The following is a 19,533-nucleotide window of genomic DNA, read 5'->3' as shown; positions in this document are numbered from 1 at the left end:
GTGAAAGATTTTGCCTTTTGCAGAAAAAAGTAGATAGATAGATAGATAGATAGATAGATAGATAGATAGATAGATAGATAGATAGATAGATAGATAGATAGATAGATAGATAGATAGATAGATAGATAGATAGATAGATAGATAGATAGATAGATAGATAGATAGATAGATAGATAGATAGATAGATAGATAGATAGATAGATAGATAGATAGATAGATAGATAGATAGATAGATAGATAGATAGATAGATAGATAGATAGATAGATAGATAGATAGATAGATAGATAGATAGATAGATAGATAGATAGATAGATAGATAGATAGATAGATAGATCTGATTTCGTTCTAGGAAGTCGGGGGTTGTCAATTCCCGTTGTACATTTCGAGTGTCAATTGACTCGCCACCGCAGGCGGTAACTTAATGCTATAGTTTAAACAAGAATACGGAAGACTTATAGAAATAACTAAAACATTAAATAAGAGGGTAAAATTATGAGGAAGTATCCATCGTCTTCACTTTGCGGCTTTTCGCTAAAATTTGAGCGTTCTGGTCCGTAACTTGGCGATGTTGCGCTCCCCTTCCCCTCCCCCCCCCCCCCCCAAGAAAGAAATACCAACACTGGCCCCGTCAGAGACATCCCTTGTTCGACCATTGCTTACCACACATACGAGGATTTCTTTATTTATGTTTTATTTACCACTCTTTGTCTTTCTAAATTTCTAAACACCCATAGTTTTTCAAACACAGCAGGCCAACATCAGTTTCTGCGCACATGCATGGCAATTGCGTGTTGCTCCATTTCTATAACGGAACAATTTGCTGGAGACGACCAATTTCCAAACTTAGAAAAAAAAAGAGAACGAAAATTGTTTCAAGTCTGAAGGACGAAATTTCGGTAAATAAACTACATGCACCGACCACCAATCGCATGCCGACCGACCTTCTACACACGAAACCCGACACTCCGCACTAGCGCCAGGCTTCCCTCAGCTCGCAGATCTGATGGCTGGCTGAGTTGGTACGGATGCCTTAATACAAACCGTGTGAAAAGACGAGGCACAGCTTAAGAAAGGGAATGAGCGAGTAGCAAGTCTGGGCTCGTCTCTTCTCTTTCTTACCTTGTGTCCCAACTTGTCGCGCACTTTGGGTCAATGCATCCCTCTAGTCAATTTTGTAGGAAACGCTATGGTAGATACCATGCCAAGGCGAGAAAGGGGGGGGGGGGGGAGGAGGGTGACTGCTGCTCACCCGAGCGCCGAATGGAGGAAGGCGGCCACGGCCGCCGCACCGAGCCCGGTGCCAGCGCAGGCGGCCACCTCCGCGCAGTGGCGGCGTCGCTTGAAGTACTGGCCGAGCACCAGGCTGCCGGCGTCCCGCGCCATGCCCAGGCCCAGGCCCAGCACCAGGCCCTGACTCAGGAGACCCTGGTGCAGCTGGGACGCGAACGACGAGAACAGGCAGCCCAGCGCCGCCACCAGGCCCCCGACTATGGCCGTGAGGCGGACGCTCTTGCGCCGGCACCAGGCCACCACCACGGGAGACACGAACAGCGACGAGGCCAGCGAAGCGGAGCCCAGCCAGGCTGAGGAGCAAAAAGAAAGAAAGAAGGAACATAAGAAAAGAAAGGTTGTAGGCAATATAACCCTCTGGCCACCTAAATGGACACGCGAGCAAATTGATCCTACGCTCCAAAGAAACGAGGTTTCTTTAGCGGGGCGTTACGGAGAACCGCGATGTTACATGATACCCCGATACCTATACCTCCTTAGCGCAGTACAAAGGAGACAAACCACCGGGAGATGACCGCCCGCGTCAAGCGATAGCTTCGTGATGTAAAACTGCGAGATATCCAGTTGTGTGTGATGTGAGCGTGCGTGTAACGACATCGACAACACGATGATGGCGACGATGGGACGGCAACGACGACTGTGTGAGCGCGATGGCATGACGGCAAGGAAATGGCGAGAGCGTGACGACGACGACTTCGCGGTGACGACGTTGCGGTCACGGCAGCTTGACGAAACGGCACGATGGCAAAGAAATGACCACGTCCTGAAGACGGAAACAGTGACACGACGACGATGATGTGAAGATGGCAGCATGACGAAGACGGCATGCCGACAACAGATGATACAAGAAGTTGTTACAAGCAGCCGTAACCACCACTTAGCATAACTGCTAAGCGTTCACAAACGCAGACGGCGATAGCTGAGTGTATGCTGTTTAGGAAAATTGCTTTACAGGCTGTGTCTTCAACTGGCACGAGAACTTTACACAGCGTCGTGGTGGAAACGCCTACGATGGTGAGGCTGATGATGTTCTTATAGCTACAGGAGGGTTTTGCCTGTCGAGTGAAGCTGGAAATCGCTCCGCCTGAGCGTCCATTGGAATGCGAGTGAAGGACGTGGCCAGTTTTTAAGAAAACCTGGGTCTCTGAGGTAGATGAGATATGATTTACCACAGTGCTATGTGACGAGAGTCGGCGTAATTTCCCCTTTGTTGATAACCATCGGAAAACATGGCAAATGGTAAATACGTGAGACGGTTCTCTAGGAAGCCATGTCACTCCAGAGGCTTGCAGCTTTGTTTTCACCATTCAGATGCATGTGAAACACAGGCACGCTCTTGTTGAGGGCCGCTGAAGTGATTTGAACTAAATGTGTTGCATTTAAAAGAAAAATCCGGTTTTGTTAACTGCGGCAGGAAACATAAATAACCAAAATTGGAGTAAGAAAGAAAGAAACCTGAAATACTATTCTTGCAACTGCGCAAATACGGGTAAAATAAAAATAGCCGCAATGATGTAACATATAATATGCGTTTAGGGCCTTTAAAGGGCCGTACGAATATATTGTTCGTGGCGAGAATTTACGGTTCAAGAAAATAACTAGTTTACTTAATTGTGTTTTACACAAGTCTCTGTCAAAAGTTTTTACTATAAACAGGGCGACGTAGATATATTTCTTCAGCAGCCCTAGTAAAAGTGTTTTACATGATTGTAATACCCAGTTTGATTGGCTGGTTAAAGAATGGTACACGCACTTGATGCATGAACGTTGCGCATTTCGAATTTTCCCCAATTTTCGCAATAACAAACAAATAAATAAAACTGTCAGCCTAAGTTAATAGAGCGCACCAAGCGTAAAATTCGACCTTTTCTCTGAACTGCTACCGTGTCGTTTCTTTTTTTGCATTCCACACCAGTTACTTATTGTAGTAATCCCTGCACGCTGGCTAAGATTGTTGACATTCGCATTCATGCGAAAGCACAATAGATGTGTAGACAACAAGGAGAAAAAAAGAAGAAACCATGCCCCCTACATGCTTTTCCTTCGCCTTACATGCATTCATTCCGACATTCAGAATAAATAAAAAGATAGGAAAGAAAGGTAAATGTCTAAAAGCGCACGTATTGTGATGCTGTATCACAATGATGCCATCAGACACCCAAGTTTTTCCAGAAAAAAGTAAGAAAACAATACTTAAATAGCATTCACTTCTTCAGTTAGCTTTGTTATTATTCTTTCCATATTCAACGTATGTTTTCATTCGCTAACCGAACGAAACGCTTGCGGATCATTTGCGAGGGCGGAACTAATTCGTATTTGTGTCGACGAGGTCCCTTTCTTCGAGCGGAAGAATAGAACAGGAAAAAGAGAACTAGTCAAAACAATATTTTTGTTATTACCTTCGCTTGAACGGGTTGAAGAAACCATGTTTTGTTACTAAGCATAACATTTTTTTTTCATAAGTCGTTACATTTGGCGAACGACGAAAGAGGTCGTTGAACCCTTCCTTTTTAAGTTGAACGTTCAAGTATGCGCGCTTTCCGAAGAGCTGCATGCGAGCGAACACATGAATCTTGAATGAAGCGCTTGGAAGCTTGTCGGAAGCACTCAAAGCTTTTTGTGGATGTCAATACGAGACAGTGATCGTCGGGAATTAGTAAGCATTAATTAGCCACAGAGCAGACAGTCCTTGTATTTTGCACGAAGGAAAGAAACAAAATAGGAGGTTGTAACGCCACGTTTTTGAAGCGGGAAATGCAACCATGCTGGTGTGCCATCCCCCTCCCTTTTACGTTTCCAATCGGCTCACCGGACCAAACGGCGCGTATTTCGAACTTGCACTGCCACGAGCCGCCGGTACTGTGTGCTGCTTACGCGCGTCAGAAGAAAGCCTAGGAAACTTTTGTAACAGTTTTGGCGAAGCAGACGCGCCGCTGTCTTCTTCCGTGGCATGTTGAAGAAGACGACGATGACCCGTGCCGTGTGTACGAGCCATGTTTTGAGGCAACAACAACAACGACGACGACGACGACGACAACAACAACGACGACGATGACGACAACATTACGTGGGTGCCTCTGTTGCTGGCTGACACTCACACTTACTGAGCCAAAACACAAATTTCAAGCTTATACGCCACATTCCAAACTTAGCTCGTCTCGCGAACGGATTGTGTTTCGAGGAAGACGTGGGCCGAAAAATTTTCGGAGGCCAAAAGCAGCAGCGAGAGCTTCACGAGCGCGGTTGCTATGGCAGCGTTGACGTTTGGGGGAACCAGTCCCAGCGCTACCTTGCGAAAAACGGCGCGTGATTTCCACAAAGCTCTCTCCAGCACACCTGGATTGGTCGGGGCCTCTCCTGCGATTTCCTTCCTCCATGATATTTTGAGTTTCTTTACTCAAACAACGGTGTGTATAGTGCGTCAGAGTTTAAATTTTCTTTTGTATTAGCTATGAAAGAATATACGAGCCCTCTCGATTTCACGCACAACCTAACTTCTACATCCGAAAAACTTGCGTTTTTCGCTTATCGAGCTTTATTTGTTAGGCATATTGCTTTTTGTAAACCGACATAAATGAGCCATAGGATGCTTCTGACATATCACCGTGGCAGTCTCGTTTTTACGAAAAGAAACCACCACCGCTCCATAATTTTGCACTGTGTGTTTGTGCTTAGGCATAGAGACAGAGAAAGAGATGAAAGAAAGGAACGGCACGAAGGTTAATCGGAACAGAAACCTGCTTTGCTACCCTTCACTGAGGGATGGGGGGGGGGGGGGGGGGAGGACGTAGAATGATAAGAAGGAAATAGAGAGAGACAAAGCACATGTACGCAAACACTCATCATGAGCAGCAGCAGCAGAAGCCTGGCTACGCCAGGCTGCCTCTCCCATACTTTTCCATCTACCTCAGTCATGTGCTGATTGTGGCCATGCTTTCACTGCAAACATCTTAAACTCATCCGGCCACCTAACTTTCTGCCACCCCCTGCTACGCTTCCCTTCTCTTGCAATCCAATCCGTAACCCCAAATGACCATCGGTTATCTTCCCTCCTCCTTACATGTCTTGCCCATGCCCAATTCTTTTTCTTGATTTCAACTAAGATGTCATTAACTCGCGTTTATTCCCTCACCCAATCTGCTTTTTTCTTATCCCTTAACGTTACACCCATCATTATTCTTTCCATAGCTCGTTGCGTCGTCCTCAAGTTAAGTAGAACCCTTTTCGTAAGCCTCCAGGTTTCTGCCCCGTACGTGAGTACTGGTAAAATACAGCTGTTATAAGCTTTTATTTTGAGGGATGATGGCAACCTGCTGTTCATGATCTGAGAATGCCTGCCAAACGCACCCCAGCCCATTCTTATTCTTCTCATTATTTCAGTCTCATGATCCGGATACGCGGTCACTACCTGCCCTAAGTATATCTATTCCTTTACGACTTCCAGTGCCCCGCTACCTACCGCAAACTGCTGTACTCTTCCAAGACTGTTAAACATTATTTAAGTTTTCTGCAGATTAATTTTTAGACCCACCCTTCTGCTTTGCCTCTCCGGGTCAGTGAGCATGCATTGCAATTGGTCCCCTGAGTTACTAAGCAAGGCAATATCATCAGCGAATCGCAAGTTACTTAGGTATTCTCCATTAACTCTTATCCCCAATTCTTCCCAATCCAGGTCTCTGAATACCTCCTGTAAACATGCTGTGAATAGCATCGGAGAGATCGTATCTCCCTGCCCAACGCCCTTCTTTATTTTGATTTTGTTGCTTTCTTTATGAAGGACTACGGTGGCTGTGGAGCCACTATATATAACGTTCAGTATCTTTACATACAACTCTTCAACACCCTGGTTCAGTAATGCCTCCATGACTGCTGAGATTTCGACTGAATCAAACGCTTTCTCGTAATCAATGAAAGCTATATACAAGGGTTGGTTATATTCCGCACATTCCTCTGTCACCTGATTGATAGTGTGAATAGGGTATATTGTTGAGTAGCCTTTACGAAATCCTGCGTGGTCCTTTGGTTGATAGAAGACTAAGGTGTTCCTGATTCTATTTGCGATTACCTTAGTAAGCACTTTGTAGGCAACGGACGGTAAGCTGATCGGCCTATAATTTTTCAGGTGTTTGGCAAACACTGCTGCTCACAAAACAGGATAGCAGTTAACACTTGTCAGTGCTATAGAGTCGCTTGTGCAGGTTTGTTGCCCCTAAGAACCCCAGCAGCGCACTCGTAGCCCGTCGGTGCGCGCCGGCTTGCGAGGTCTGTATTCCAAAATGATTTGTTCCGGCAATGGTCTGTCGTCAATACAAGCTAGCGCAGTCAAGAATTTATACATACAAATTTATACATATTCGAGGATTTATACATACGAAGAGGCAAGCAAAGCAATTCAAATCTCCCAGGCAGTCCCGCTGTCATCAAACAAGCGCAGGTGGTTTTTACATATACGCCGTATAGAAGTGGTTGCAAAGAATTTAGAGCCCTGTTCTGAGAAATTACTGGCAGCAAATTGAAATAGGAAGCTGAGAACAAGCGAATGGTAAATGCCTAATTAAGCCCGGTGAGAGTCGACGCGGAAGTATCGCTGACAATTAAATGCGGTAGCAATTAAGAGTTCCTGTCTGCGTGTGCTTTGGAGATACATCCACGTGTTGGTGGTTGCGAATAATTTATGACTTGCTCTTGATTAATGGCATGCAGCAAACTACAGTCACGAAGTGATAACAACTCGTTGTTAAATGCTTAATTATGGCCAGTGACGTACAACGCAGAGGTCTCAGCTACCCCGACAGAGGCGGTAATGTTTGAGAGTGGTGCCTTCGGAGAGATCGCCTAATGTAGGCAGCTGCGTTGTTTATCTCCAGAGGGATTAGCGTCTCAGTTACACGTCAGGCGACTCCTATCGCACCCTCTCATCTCCCCGAGAAACGCTGACCCGACTTCATAAATTCTCGAGTTCCCTTCCGCAGGCCGCGTTGTTATTTGGTGTATTCCCGCATGCAGACCGAGAGCTAAACGGTTGCGCTTGTTACTAAAAGCGACCCGTCCAACTCGTGAATCCACAGAGAAGGTGCAAAGAGTGTTGAAAACGAGGACCGAGGATGTTTGCGGTCCACCTCCATGATTCGGTGCAGTGCAGTGAAAGTTACGAATCGCGTTAGCCAATCAGAGAAGAGAATCAGAATAAGGTCCCTCTCCCTATACGCTTTCAACCTCAGATCCCTCTTCAACGAACGTCGCCTGAAGGGAAGCTTCACGAAAAGATTAGTTGCGTGCAATGGGCGAGCCTGTCTCGAGTGTGGTTTCGTGTTTACGTGCGTGTTTGACTTTGCCGGTGTATTATGTTTTCAGCGTGGTACCGGGGAAAAATGTGTGCGAAATCACTATATAAAGCGAAGCTCTCTTTGCGAACTGCTCCGAGATTTGGCACGTCCTCGTCACGGCAGTAGTCGATGTCGCCTGGAGTAGAAGCTGCTTCTATTGGAGGAAGGGCACGCGCTCCCACATATTGGGAAGAATGCGAGAGGAGCGTTTCTTTTATTTCTTTTCTTTTATTGTTTAGTCTAAAGCGACTATTCGAAACGCGTTCGTGAAATGTCTGTGAACACTGTAAGACGGTTTTCCACAGTCCGTGCACTCTTAGTCAAGTCCTGCATTACATCCTCCGTATAAGTGGTATGTTCTCTGTTCAGCCCAGACCGCCGCATATAAGCGTACTTTCAAGCGAGGTCATGCGTGACTAAATGCAGCCGACCCGCTGCTCACGGCTGTATGCGGCCAATGAGCAAACGCAACGTTTAGGGTCCGACTATGAGGAATGTGACACACATGTCAATTTGTCATTTAATTATTTAATACGCTGCATTGCAATTGGCTGCCCCGCGTTTGACTGAGAACTGCTAAATAACTTAAATGTTTCGTTTTACCAATAACCACGCTTCATTTATTTAGTATATTATATACTTAACATATTATGTTAAGGTATTATAGTTGTGAAGCCAGCGAAATATTATGCTCGCAGTAAGCATTTCCTGTTTGTAATTAATTCATTAATTAAATCATCCTCCACTTCTCTCTAACACGCACTCGGCTCTAATTGGCTTAGGCGAGCCGTATGGCCTTTGCCGCACTGCAGGGAATTGCTGAGACGAAGCCGAGCGAACGCCACCTAGGCTGAGCCCACACACAACCCGCGCTGCAGGTTCGTTGGCTGCAATGCGGCGTTCGCTCGAGATGCTTTCAGCTGCGCCGCCGACGTTGCATTCCGCGGGACAGGACTCTCGGTGGTCGGATTGTGTGCGCGCTATATATATTCGGACTGAAGTACTACAATCGGAGCACACCTTCATGAAAGAACGTTGCCTGTGACTCCGTGCCTGCGTGGCGCGTGCCTCGTCCTTTATCTCTCTCGCCTCGTTTCCGCTTTCGCTGGTCTGGCGCTTTTCACGTGACAGATGCCCGCTTTGAAAACTTAGCCGCCATGTACGAGGCTTCGTACCTTTGCACACCCAAGCGCCGCCGAAACCGCTCCCGCATGCTTTCTCATTTTAGCTTGGAAAGAATGCCGGGTCGCAAGTAACAACATAATAATTTAAAGAAAAATGAAGATTGAAGAGAGCACATGGTACTGCTGCTTGATTACAAAGGAATTCGTAAGTGGCTCTAAGCTGCTGTGTCTTTGCCGAGTATATATATTACTATGTGTATAGTGCCAAATAAGGACCGCACCGCACTTTTGGCTTACAGTGCTTTAGGCATCACGTGTCCTGCGTTGTGGCGTAGCGGTATATCTTTCTTTCTTTCTTTTTTTTTGGGGGGGGGGGGGGAGAGCACTCACGGTGAGGGTCAGGGGAGCGAGGTGGTGCAGGGCAGACCGCTTACTAACACAAAATATTTGGGGACGGTGGAGGAGCACGTGCTCGCTGTGCCTCCCCTTCGTACACGCCACGTGTACCCCATACCTGATAAAACGAAGATGCCCGCAAGTTCCTCTAATAAATGACAAATTAGTATTTACATCTTATCTGCCCTATTAATTTTTATCGCGAAATGAAAGTCTAGAACGTTGCATGTGTAACTTTCTTTTCCTTTTCGGTGAAAACAGCCGCAGCGCTACTCAGTGATTCTACCAATCTGATCTAAGTCTATCGACTGCGTAAAAGTGCAATGGTTACATTTCTAGATGTCGGATGACTTAAATAAAGGTAAGCCTTAATGAACGTCATGAACCGAGGACAGAGACGCGTCGTTGTCGCAGCTGCCTCTCGTTTTTCGTGTGAGAGCGTGTCGAACGTGTCCCAAGGAAATTAATGCTAACGAGCGCTGTGAGCCCACTGATGTTGAGGTACTAAATAAAAAAGAAATGCCAATAAAGCTAGTAGGTATCCTTCATTTGGGCCCAGAAACACTCGACAGAAAGATTGTCACAGCCACGTTTCCTGCACCCATGCGACCATTTAGACCAACTGCGACACTTGCGACCAAATGCGACCAACATACATGATTCCGTCTTGAAAAATCCAAATCCAGTTGTCGAAACGTTGGCTCCCGCTTTTACCTTGTTCTCGTTTCGCTCATCGTCTTGAATTTCTATCTGCCGCCTTCCCCGTGTTCTCCCATGATTCCGTCTTGGGCATCTTGCATACTTACGTAAACCAATAAACTAAAGAAAACAAAATGACCCTCGTTTCAACGCTAGCACTTCCCTCTTACTATAGGGTCATTGACACGCGACTCTTCTGGCTAATATTTCGAGGCGGTGTACGTGTTGTAACATCGCATGCAAAACAAAGAAAGTAAAAAAGGCAAGGAAATCTTGCGTTCATTATTTGTCGTATCTCTCTGCGGCGTGATTATCGCCCGGCGTTTATTTTTGTCTTTTTTTTTATCCCGCAGTTGAAGAATCAACGCACACTTTGCTTCGAGAGCACTTGCTCGTAAGTTTGTTTACACGCGAAAGAGAGACAGAAAGAGAGAGAGAGGGGGGGCGAAACCGAACCGCTGGTGAGCGTAACGCGGTTAGGCAAATGTTTTGACCACGTCAGATAATAAAGAGCGCACACCGCGTAATTTATGAAGCGTCTGGCCGGGCGACACTCTCGCGCTTTCTTTTTTTTTTCGGTGGAGCTCTCGCTGTACGGCCTGCTTGCCACACACACAAAAAAAAAAGAAACGCGAAGAACAAAGTGTCTACAAGAAGAACAGGACTTCTCCTCTCCCACAGAAGAAAAAAAGAAAAACGAAAAAGAAGACGGAAACCCACCGAATGACACGGCGAGCTTCTTGCGAGAAGTAATGGAGCGGCTGTTTTCTCGGCGCGCTTTCAGCGGCGTCACGGGTAATCGATGCCGGCGGCACGTACAGGGTCCCTTAGTGTGTGAATTTTCTCGTTTCCATTTTTTTTCCTCTTCAACTTCCTTCTCCTTTTATTCCCTTTACCCCTTTCCCCAGCACAGGGTAGCCAGCCGGTACTTACACTGGCTAACCTCCCTGTCTTTCCTCTCCTTCGTCTCCTCCTCCTCCTCCTCAAAAAAAAGAAAGCGCGCGACTCGGCAAAGACGAGTGGCATGTAGCGCCCCTACGATGAAAGTGACTGGCTTCACGTCTTTCGCGTTTCCTCCTCAAAGTGGTCAGCGTGGCTGCTTTATTTCTGTCCACACTCTTTTGTCTTTACCGTGACAACAGTTAAAAGCTTGAAACTAGGTACGCTGTATCCACCCACCCGTCATTTCCGTTACGCTATCATCGTCACATCATTGTAGACGCCAGGCTACCGTAGGCATGCTCGTATCGAACCGGGTATCCAACTCATGCCCCTGTGGCAATGCTGGAGAGGTCATGATAGATAAATAAGGGGTGAAAGGCAGAGGAGAAGGGAATATGAGGAAATAAGAAGAGAATCTATTAAGAAAATTTGTTCGGGGGGGGCACGAACAAGAGAACACACACACGCACGCACGCCCGTGACAAGCGCAGTTGGAATGGGGACGCGCTTACCATTGCGCTATGGCACAGTTTGCTGCGCGGGGCAAAACGTGCGGGGATTTCCGCGCCACACTGATTCGCAGAGTAGTGGCGCCTGCACACATATTTTGGAGGCCCCAAAAGAAACTAATATGAAGGCGACGTTGCCTGCACAAAGAAAGAAAAAGTTGTTCTGAACATGGTGGTGTTAGCTGTGACTATCCTGCTGTCGCAGTGAATGGGTTCGGAACCGGGGAAATCGCTGAGAGTCCGCGGATTCTTTTTCGTTATCAATTATATTTACTTCTCTTTTCTGTGTGTCATCACGGACACACACGTAAAAGACAGGCTCTGTCTGTGATGTGGCAGCATGTAAATTTAGAGAAACTCATCAGAGTAACGTCATTGGCTCTCTCACGAAGGATTCCTCAGTTCTCGCACGTTTTCGTATATAGCTTACGTTGGGCAATCTTAGGCGCGAGCAATTTATAACCTGCAGTTGCGTCCGAAATCCTGTCTCTCCTCCATAAATACATTGCGCGTGCAACCATGAGGCCGGAAAACGGCGTGCTCAGGTTGAACGAAAGTTGAATGAATTCTGATGTTTTACGAGCCAAAACCACGATTTTACTGCGAGGCACGCCGTAGTGAGGGACTCTGGGTTAATACTGACCATCAAGGGATCTTTAACGTGCTCCCCAACGCACGAGTCGAGCGATTTTGCATTTCGCCCTCATCGAGATGCGGCCGCCGCAGCCGGGCTTTGATCGCAAGACCTCGTGCTTAGCAGCGCAACACCATAGGCGCTAAGCGTTCGCGTCGGGTAAAACGGAAGTTGAAATGGCGTGCTATAGGTTGAACGAGTAAATTGAACCTGGAAAATCTTGCAATGATGACAATAGTGGTTATCGTACCTTTAATATACCATCGTGCGCGCCGTACATAAATATACATATTGAGCGCGACATTTCTTCGGGAACTTTTTACTTAGCATTTCAAGTTCATCAGTCCATAAGTTATGCGGACTGCGCGATTTTGAATTAGGCCGCTTACCGAAAAGATCAAAGGATGCTCGGCACACAACACACATGCGGAAGATTCGCCGTTCATACAACTCTTTCCTTTCCTCTCAGACTAATGAAAGTAATATCAAATCACATGTCTTAATTTTGTTGCCACATAAAACTGCGCAACTCCCCACCCACCCCCGCATGTTACTTGGCTAGAGAGCAACAGCACCCAGCAGCCACGGTCATCAAACCCCAGGCCGGAGGGGGTGTTCACTAACACAGGTTAGCTAAAAGGAAAAAAAAACTACATTTATTTCTAAAATAAGCTATACCGGCAAATGTAAGCACACGTCCCTGCCTGCACGCGGACGCGTCACTGTCGGTCCCGATGTTGTGTTGAAATGTGCTCGCGGTTTACCCGAATGTATACGGCGGAAGCAAGATTGAGCAATTTCTCGCAGTTCCGCTAGATTCTCGAGGTTCAACGACCGCCAGGGTAACAGCGAGCACACGACACCATTAATTATGACGAATATCCGTCGAGTTCAAGAGCGCCCACGCTTAGCCTTAAGGTATATAAAGCACCGGTTCCATGCCCCCCCCCCTTCCCCCTCCTCTTCCTTTTTCCACCCTCGGCAAGCACACAAGCGCCCACCCACTAGAGATCACCCACGCAGAGGACATGCGTAATAGCGAAGACATGTTCGCAGCCCTAAAGAAAGAGAGAAAGAGAGAGAAAAAGAACAAACGGGCAAAAATGGATTGTAAGAAGTAGCAGTAAAGCCCCAGAGCTGTCGAGAATCCGAGGCGTATACACAGCACACGACAATGTGAAGCGAACGAGAGGGCGTTGTAATCTGCCGTGTAAACGGTGACAGGTTCAAGAGATATTAGCAAAGCATGAAAATCAAACGCATAAAGCGGTTGCGAAGAAAGCCGTGGCTTAAGCATAACTCTGTCTTCGCAGCTGAATGGCGCCCACCTGTGCCGCTCTCAGCCGGCAGGTGTACGTACGCACTGAGGATTCGAAGACAAACAACAGAGGAAGGGATTTGTTCTCTTCGCAGCCTCGCCAAGCATTCATTCTCTGCGAAGCGGCTACATGTTCAGGAAGCTCTTTTTCTCAGGCCGGTGGGCGCAGGATTTTCCTTTGGCGAGATTTGTACGCTAAGCGCCGACCTGTTCGCGTTTCTCTGGAAGTCGTCGGCCCCCCTTTTCCAGCTCGAACGGCTAGCTGAAAGGTGAGACCTGCTGCTTTCGCTATTGTTCAACCCACGTCTGTACGAAGCACCAGCTTATGTTAAAGTATACGAAGGCTCTGTATCGACTTTCTTTATTGTTTTCCTTGGTGAAGCGAGCGAGCTTAGTGAATGTTGTGCATACAACGTCGTCTATTGGAAGGCGATATTTCGTCAGGTATTCGCTGGAATGAGACTGACGGAATTGCAGCATCGTCCCGGAATATTGCCCTTTCTTTCTTTTTTTTATTCAATGGTTTTATGTCTTGAGCAGTTGTATCACGAAGCTACAAAAGCGATATATTACTCAAGTCCGCTGCGTAAAGAAATGAGCTCAAGGGGAAAAAGTCCTTCGTACACTAGCCTACAGGCAAAACATAAGTTCTCCCGTTTGGCAGCTGCGATACTTGGGCGCAAATACTTTGCAGGAAGAAACAGCGCATTCTAACAGGACGAGAGGAGACGAGACATGCATTGTGTTCGCTCGTCTAGTTCAAGTGCGCTCTTTGTTTGCCTTGGAGCTGGTTACCTGGCTAACGCATGCACGCACACTGAGAGAGAGAGAGAGAGAGAGAGAGAGAAAAGAGAGAAATTTTATCTAAGGACAGGGATGCACACACCAAACTCATCATTAAATCCCTGTTAAGCCCTGTAATTTTCGAGAATTCTAGAAACACGAATATTGCGCACAAAGTGCCGAATCGTGCTTCTCCCACGTACATTGTTCTTTTACGAGCCTGGCGGACCACCCTGCACGCAGGCAGTGCCTTTGAACCGCTTTACTTTACGCCTTTTATCAGATTTCGAAAAAAATCAATGCAACAGGTGCGCAGAGGACGACGGTGGCTTAATGAGCTTTCGAATAATCCCTTTCTTTTTCTAGTGCTATGAACTGCCGAAAACCTGTTGGTCCACTTGATTACTGTAATCCCTCGTCAGAAGCAGCAAATTGATGCTGGCTAGCGAAAGCAGAAGAAACAAACGCTCAGCCGAAAACAACAAGAAGTGCCCCGGTTAGCTCGTTACCTGTCGCTGCCATCGTGAAAATTGCTTGCCTGTTTTTGTTTATTTTGTCGTGTTTCTCTATTGCTGTGCGCGTAATATCCTGTACTCGAGAGCAAAGGCCATGGGTCAGGCTCGTTGAGCCTTTTGTGCATATGCCTAAGCTGTCAACCAAAGTGCTTCGAGGTGCGGAAACTTTGACAAAATCGATTTACGTCAGAAGTGCAAATCGGCGACCAGCGAGTGTACCAATACTTGTAACGCACCGGAGCTGAACGTATGTTCTGCTCTCCTAGTGATCGTGATTAGATTTAACAGACAGAACGCAAAGTCCCATTGCATAGCTGAAAACTGGCTCAGTGTTTATCGTCCAATAAGCTTCTGAGCACTACTGCTTCCTCAACTACGTTAACTGCTTTTTAAGTGAGCATAAAAAAATACAATTGACTGCCCGGATACTTCCATTCTTCAACGTGAAAGTATTATATGCCCCATCAAACGAAAATTCGGCGTTGTAGTCGGCGCTGTGACCGAATGATGGTACCAAAAATGATCGACGGCAACACGCAACAAAACGAGAAATATTCGGATTGACGTCAAATTTCTCAGGGCATTATTGCAAGCAAAGTAAACTAATGCCTTTGAAAAGAACATTAGGTAAATTTGGGTCTGGGTGGGAATCGAACCCGGACCTCCGGAGTGCCCCACCACGGTTATGCTTGACTAAATGTGTGCCTAGTGCATGCGTCGTTGGGCGTGTGGAGGCGCAGCCAAAGGGTAGGATGCGGCGCCACATCGTGAGTGTATATATGAATCTATAAAATTTTTAAAAAATTAGCAGTTCCGCCGGAAAGGAGAAGCACCGATTGGGATAGCAAATTAGTAGATAGCTGCACGAAGTAAGGATAGTAGTTTTATCGGCCGTATAAACTTGTAAACATTCGCTTACTAACTAAATTAACAATAATAGAATGTGCACGCGTGACTGAACGAGGACGTAGAAAGAAACAGACACATAGAGACAGCGCTGTCCTTGCGTGTCTGCTTCTTTCTACGTCCCTGTTCAGTCGAGCTTACACATTCGATCCCGGATTCAAACCAACTAGCCCGTCAAAGTGTTTTGACTAAATTAACCAGCATGGTGTCCTTTGAATCATGAACTCCTCGCAGGCAAGCGAGTGCGTTGAGACGCATGGCACGTTTTCATGTGGCCTTTCCGAGGTACAGGTAAAACGAAGGCGAGAGCATGCGTGGACAAGGAACGCGTAAAAAAGAAAAGCATTTCACCAAAAGGACCATAATGCTTTCTCATTCCCACACCCAAGCAGTATTAAGTGTCTCTGCCGAATGTATTTTGATGGCTGTACTAGCGGCAAGCTAGATAAATCTACAGCTTGGCATAGCATGGCTGGGACTGTGCTTCTATTTAATCACACTACGCAAGCAAACTGCCGGAACCAGCAAGTGGCCTACAAGTGCTTGTGGTACTACAAACAGCGCAATGTTTTCACATCTCGTAATAATCCAACGGCTGGAGACAGCGCAGGCGATCTTAACGTCAACCTTCTGCGAAGTATATTTCACCATTCAAGTCACCATGGCATTACTTCGTTATGTTACGGAATACCGACAGTTGCTTGTACCTGCATGCCTAAAGAAAAGAAAGACACGTTAAAGCCGTCAGCTACGGGCAAGATCCTCGAGGGTGTCTTGGTGAACTAGTACAAATTCAGTAGTCCTGAACCAAGCGTACTTGGTAAATTTGTCGAATATTTATCGGAGGTGGGCCACGGCTTTCGAGTTAGACAAAGAAGAGAAGGGCACTTACAGTCAATTAGCGATTTCTATGGCCAGCGTTAGCGCCAAATTTGAATACACGTGTTTCAAGTATTCCAAAACTTCGAGCAACCACCATCATATCAAGTTCAGGCACGCTTGGCGATGTCTGTCTTCAACATTACGACAGTAAACGTACAAGCATACACGCACACTCAAGCCCACTAAGACAATTCGTAGGCGACAGCAGGCAGTGCTGCAACGTACGGAGATGAAGTACGTTGTATGCGTCGCAGTAAAATTATTTTTGATAATTGTTGCCAATTTCTCGCTTTCCTGTCGTCGCGCCTCTTTCCTGCGCAGAATGTTCCTCCAGTTCCGACAAGGCGACTAGGCTTATCTTTATCGACCTCCAATCTTCTTGCTATTGTTAGCAGTATACTTAATTTTTTTTTGTACTTAGAATAAAGTACGATGTCACGGAGTTTCTATGATAACAGTCCGACGCCGCCTTAGATACGACTGCAAACTCCTTATAAGAGAGTGCCGTTTAAAAGTCACTGGTAAATTAATCCTTCAGAAAAGAGGAGCTCGCAAGTGAAAGCTCTATGTCTGCGGCACGGGTTGCAGGAGAATGTGCGCCCTCCGCGTTCGGCAAACACGGGAAGCTGTAGCGAGCGCACTGCGAAGGGTATGCGAACTCCGATTGCTGAGTGAACCGAATAAGAGCCGGAACTGAATAGACAGCCCTACGCAGGGGCGAAGCAATGGTGAACCGATCAGCAAAGTGAAGCGAAAGAACAACTGCTGAAGGAACCGTATAAAAGAGACTGCTCAGAACGGTACGGTCATTGACATCCTAAAGAATGTGCGCTACGTTGACTGAACTAATTTCGGGCTTGGGCTTCGCTCTTAATGTCTCCTAATGCATAGGGGTATCGATTACAGCTCTATTTGCGAATTTGCTCTATTTGCGAATTTGCGAAAGCCTGAATTTCTTCGTTTCGTGAAACGGCTTGAAGACGTCGAACGACATCCAACTTAATAGACATGCGTACTATATTTTTATGTTTGCATCGTTGGCTTTATTTTCTTTGCTGTGTGCCCATCCGAAAGTGCGAGGCTGCTGCTGCTGCTGTTGTTTTTGTTCTTGTAGTCGCTAATATTCAAGTGCATAACTGATATACACTGGTGTCGAACCATGGGGTCGGCCACCCCCATCAAGCTGCTGAATGCAGCAGTTTTTACGCGGCTATTCCTTCTTTTCGGTGAAGGAGAAGTAAACATGACTTGACTTAATGAGGCTTGATGCTTTCTGCAGCCAAGATGTTGCTCATTTTGAATGCGCTCAGAACAGAGGGCGCAACAAGAAATCCCCGAGCTCAGGACGCGGGTTGTTTCTACGAACAACATGGATGAGCGTGCCACGGTTAGAATGTGCGAACCTGTGGTTCTGGAATGCATCAACCGTGTCATCAACCAACTAAGCTTGAACTCAGGGTAAAGCACATGGTGTTGCTATACGCGTCAGTGAGCGAAAGAGGTACGACACGGTGGTCGAGGAGGAACGGGAACAAAGCACACAGGAAGTTTGTGCGCCAGGATGTATGCGAATGGCTGAATACTAGTGGTCCATAATGCTTCCGGTGTGACGCGCGGCTCGTTAATACCACATTAGCGAACCGTGACACAGGGCGAGCGTCGCTTTGAATGTTCTGGCGCACCGAATCTGCTGGGCCTTTGCTTGTGCATCAGACAAGGTTGAACACAGCAGTGAAATGTGTCGACACTGAACGAACACGTCAAAGATAAGATTTGGAGCAGTTTATTGACTCTCCTAAACAACAGTGGCGGCAACTCTTTTTCACATATACCAGTAATAAAAATATAATAATGTAATACAATAGAAGAGCGACAAATTTAGAAAGTTAGGCACGAAGAGAACTCAGAGTAGACGAAGGTCTCACGATGTAGTCAGAGATGCAAAGAAGCACGCATGTATAAAAGGCAAGAACAGGCTGTTGAATACACTGTACACCGGTTCGGGAAAGAGCTAAGCAGGCATGTGAGGCTCCGGTGTGGTCCGCGATTTACATTTTCGCAAATGAGAATGATACAGAGATGATATAATGCGCACATGCATGTATAAAGGGCGAACGTAGACCGCACTTTTTGTGTGCGTTTTATATCGTTTGTTTTATATTATTTATTTATTCGTTGATATTGCAAATATTGGCGGACTTTCATCGCGGCTTTCCAGCAACATCTGATTGTCTAACGAATATAAAGAAATAACATCGAGAGATTATCAAAATAAGAGCCTAAGCCTACACATACACGCAATGAAAAGCACCTTGTGTCAATGCTCTTTATATCGTTCGATAACGCCTTCCAGTTCCGGTTACGATAAGCAAGCAGAAGTGCGCACTAATGACAACCACGCAGAACTTTACGCCATTAGTGAAAAAAAAAAAAAGGTCCTCGCACCGAGGCTCGGTGGCAATGCAAATGATCTCAAATCTCTACGAAACGCGAAGCAGGATTGAATCACAGTGAATCAGGTGCGGAAACAAGTCATTTACAAACCGCTTATAAGACCGCGGAAGCGCGCCTGATTAAATCATAAGAAAAATACGGCGCAGCGTATATAGATTTGCGAGATGCTCAGCCGTCGCCGGCAAAACTCGTTCTAGGACCGCGACGCCTGCATGCTTGTTTTGTCTGTCGCACGGCACGGGGACACAGTTTTCGCGTGGGGACAGTTCACCACCGGTCACGCCAGTTTATCAGCCCCCGAGGCGACGCGGTCGAACGATGCGCACGCGCACCCGAAAGGCGCAGCGCCAGGTATACGCTCAGCCACGGAGGCTGCCGCCACAATTTGCGGCCATCTCCGGCTATAAACTATCTCGGCGCAACGTATTATACGGCGCTCGTTTGAATACGGCGGCGAGCGCCAAAGAAGCCGCGCCGGCCCGGCGTAATTTGATAGCACGCGCGCGCGTCAAATGCTTCACGCGCTTCCCGTTGGCCTTGCACGTTTGCTCCCTCCGGCTTTCACGTCTGTCATTCCCGCGGCACCACCCCGGTGTTTTGAGGAAGAGGCGAAATCTAGTGCATAGCATAGCTGATCATAGGGTAGCCCTCGTGCATGGAAGAGGAGGGCTAGAGATGTGACAAATCTATAGCGAAATGCAGACGAATCACAGCTAGGCACACGCATTATCGTCTGTCCTACAGCTGCAATACT

General features: G+C 46.8%; 2 protein-coding genes across 5 annotated transcripts in view; one reads left to right on the top strand and one right to left on the bottom strand.

Moving 5' to 3' along the window:
• Window positions 1–19,533, top strand: part of LOC135909264 (uncharacterized) — a 121,852-nt gene that overhangs the window by 11,582 nt on the left and 90,737 nt on the right. The window contains exon 1 of one of the 2 annotated variants that reach the window (XR_011514613.1): window positions 13,448–13,508. The exons of the other annotated variant lie outside the window; for it this stretch is intronic. The gene's annotated coding sequence lies outside the window, so the exon portion shown is untranslated. Of the gene's footprint in view, window positions 1–13,447; window positions 13,509–19,533 lie in introns of those variants that run through there. 2 annotated transcript variants of the gene reach the window in all.
• The window catches only part of LOC135909265 (monocarboxylate transporter 13-like), a 65,225-nt gene that overhangs the window by 9,998 nt on the left and 35,694 nt on the right, over window positions 1–19,533 (bottom strand). For all 3 annotated transcript variants that reach the window (XM_065441170.1, XM_065441171.1, XM_070538989.1), the window contains exon 4: window positions 1,251–1,584. In XM_065441170.1, the coding sequence (XP_065297242.1) occupies window positions 1,251–1,584 (334 nt within the window). The remainder of the gene's footprint in view (window positions 1–1,250; window positions 1,585–19,533) is intronic.

This window comes from Dermacentor albipictus, chromosome 5 (genome assembly GCF_038994185.2).
Source record: "Dermacentor albipictus isolate Rhodes 1998 colony chromosome 5, USDA_Dalb.pri_finalv2, whole genome shotgun sequence".
Lineage (NCBI taxonomy): Eukaryota > Metazoa > Arthropoda > Arachnida > Ixodida > Ixodidae > Dermacentor > Dermacentor albipictus.
This window is presented reverse-complemented; position numbering and strand designations above follow the sequence as displayed.